The 2,225-nt window shown below is 35.7% G+C and overlaps 1 protein-coding gene across 5 annotated transcripts in view; it reads left to right on the plus strand.

Moving 5' to 3' along the window:
* Positions 1 to 2,225, plus strand: part of KDM4C (lysine (K)-specific demethylase 4C) — a 443,327-nt gene that overhangs the window by 59,059 nt on the left and 382,043 nt on the right. For all 5 annotated transcript variants that reach the window (XM_011969889.1, XM_011969890.1, XM_011969891.1 and 2 more), the window contains exon 4: positions 249 to 363. In XM_011969889.1, the coding sequence (XP_011825279.1) occupies positions 249 to 363 (115 nt within the window). The remainder of the gene's footprint in view (positions 1 to 248; positions 364 to 2,225) is intronic.

The following is a 2,225-nucleotide window of genomic DNA, read 5'->3' on the forward strand; positions in this document are numbered from 1 at the left end:
CAGGATGGTCTCGATCTCCTGACCTCGTGATCCGCCCGTCTCGGCCTCCCAAAGTGCTGGGATTACAGGCTTGAGCCACCGCGCCCGGCCTGTAAATCAATTTGTATGTTTACTTGTTAGATTTGATAACATGCAGTGTTTTCGTTTTGGTAGGATTTTGTTTTAGAAAGAGATTTAAATCACTTTGGTGGGAAAACCCCTAAAACTGACTTACTGGTTTGTACTTTTTTGTCATCTACCGTTTACAGATATTGTACTCCAAGATACTTGGATTACGAAGATTTGGAGCGCAAGTACTGGAAGAACTTAACTTTTGTGGCACCCATCTATGGTGCAGATATTAACGGAAGCATATATGATGAGGTACATTCATATTTACAGTGAGTTTTGTAAAGGATCATTGGATGTGACAGTTTTGTTACCATTTAAGCAGTTTAGAAGTGTTCTTTTGTTGTGCTTTTGGGTGATTCCTCAAAGGATGACAGGAAATATTCATCAGTAGGATTTCTGCTGCTGGTATTTTTCAAACTGAAGCTAGGTAATTTGTACAAATACCTGAAATTGTTAAGTAGTAATATGGTGTGTGATTATCTGGCTGATCTTTTCATTACATTAAAACTTTTTAAAGCAAAAATACATTATAAATGTTTGGAAAACAGGAAATATGATCCATCATACTGACACCTTAAAGCAGAAGCAGTATTTTTGATATATTTTTCCATTACTTTACCTCAATCATTAAAAAAAAGTTATATATGAACAGGCTTATATTGTCCTTTTTTTTCACAGACAAACTGTAATAATTTTTTTCTTTTTTTAAAAAAGTACATGTTATTACAGTATTTTTAGCCATTTTAATGGGGCATAATTCACTGGTTATATTCTAATTATTTTTGCCTTTTCCTGATATTTAAAAACCCTAATTCTAAAAGTTCTTTGTCTTTTGAAACCTTGTATGCGCTATTTTCTTTTTTTATTTATTTTATTATTTTTTTGAAATTTTTATTGAGACAGGATCTCAGTATGTTGCCCAGGCTGGTCTTGAACTCCTGAGCTCAAGAGATCTAACTGCCTCGGCCTCCTAAAGTCCTGGGATTAGAGGTGTGAGCCACCAGGCCTGGCACGTTATTTTCTTTCGAAATATTTCTTATCTACCAAAAGGTGGAACTAGTGCAATACATACCTGGATACCCTTCAGTTAGGTTCACCAGTACAAGTTAAGCATCCCTAATCCAGAAATCCAAAATCCAAAATGCTCCAGTGAGCATTTCCTTTGAGCATGACCTTTGAGCATCATATTGAAACTCAGAAAGTTTGGGATTTTGGAGCATTTTGGATTTTTCAGATTAGGGATGCGCAACCTGTATAATGCAAATACTCCAAAATGGGAAAAAATCTGTCATCTGAAATACCTCCGGGCCCAAGCATTATGGATAAGGGATACTTGATCTATAGCTAATAGTTTGCCACATTTGCTTAATGTTTCTTTGTCTCTCTTTGTCTCTGTTTCTGTCTCTCTCTCTCTCTCCTGTAACATTTGATGTATGATGCAGACATCACGATAGTTTACCCTGAATTATATAAGCATGTATCTTTTAATTACAAGGGAGTTTAACATTTATATAATATTATCTAGTGTATAGACCATATTGAAATTTTCCCAGTAATGTTATAACTCCTCCCGCCCCCATCCTGTAATGATTTAGTCAAGGATTCCCCTTTGTCACTAATAAGTGATCTATGGGGTGATACTCAAATATTAGGTGTCTATCTGTCCCCAATAGCCTTTCATTCAGTGGATTTAGCATCCATGGCATTCATTAATAATCCTTGCCTTAATTCCATTATTATATTATTTTGAAACCTTTTTTATTTTGTAATATAAAATAAGCTAGAAAGTGCATAGAGCGTAAACCTAGAGCTTTATGAATTATTGTAAAGTGAACACCTGTGTACCATTTCTGACACCGAGGAAAACATTACCAGCACCGTAGAATTCCCTTACCTGCCCTATTACCTAGTATAGGCTCCCCTTTTCCTTCAACGGTAACTAGATATTCTGACTTTAACAGTACAGCTCAGTGTGGCCTGTTTCTGAATTTTATGTAACTAGGATCATTCAGCGTACATTCTTTTATGTCTGGCTTCTTATACTTCATACCTTATACCTTCTACTTTCTTTTTTTTTTTTTTTTTTGACGGAGTCTTGCTCTGTGCCCCAGGCT

The sequence above is a fragment of the Mandrillus leucophaeus genome, unplaced genomic scaffold, assembly GCF_000951045.1.
Source record: "Mandrillus leucophaeus isolate KB7577 unplaced genomic scaffold, Mleu.le_1.0 Scaffold92, whole genome shotgun sequence".
Classification (NCBI taxonomy): domain Eukaryota; kingdom Metazoa; phylum Chordata; class Mammalia; order Primates; family Cercopithecidae; genus Mandrillus; species Mandrillus leucophaeus.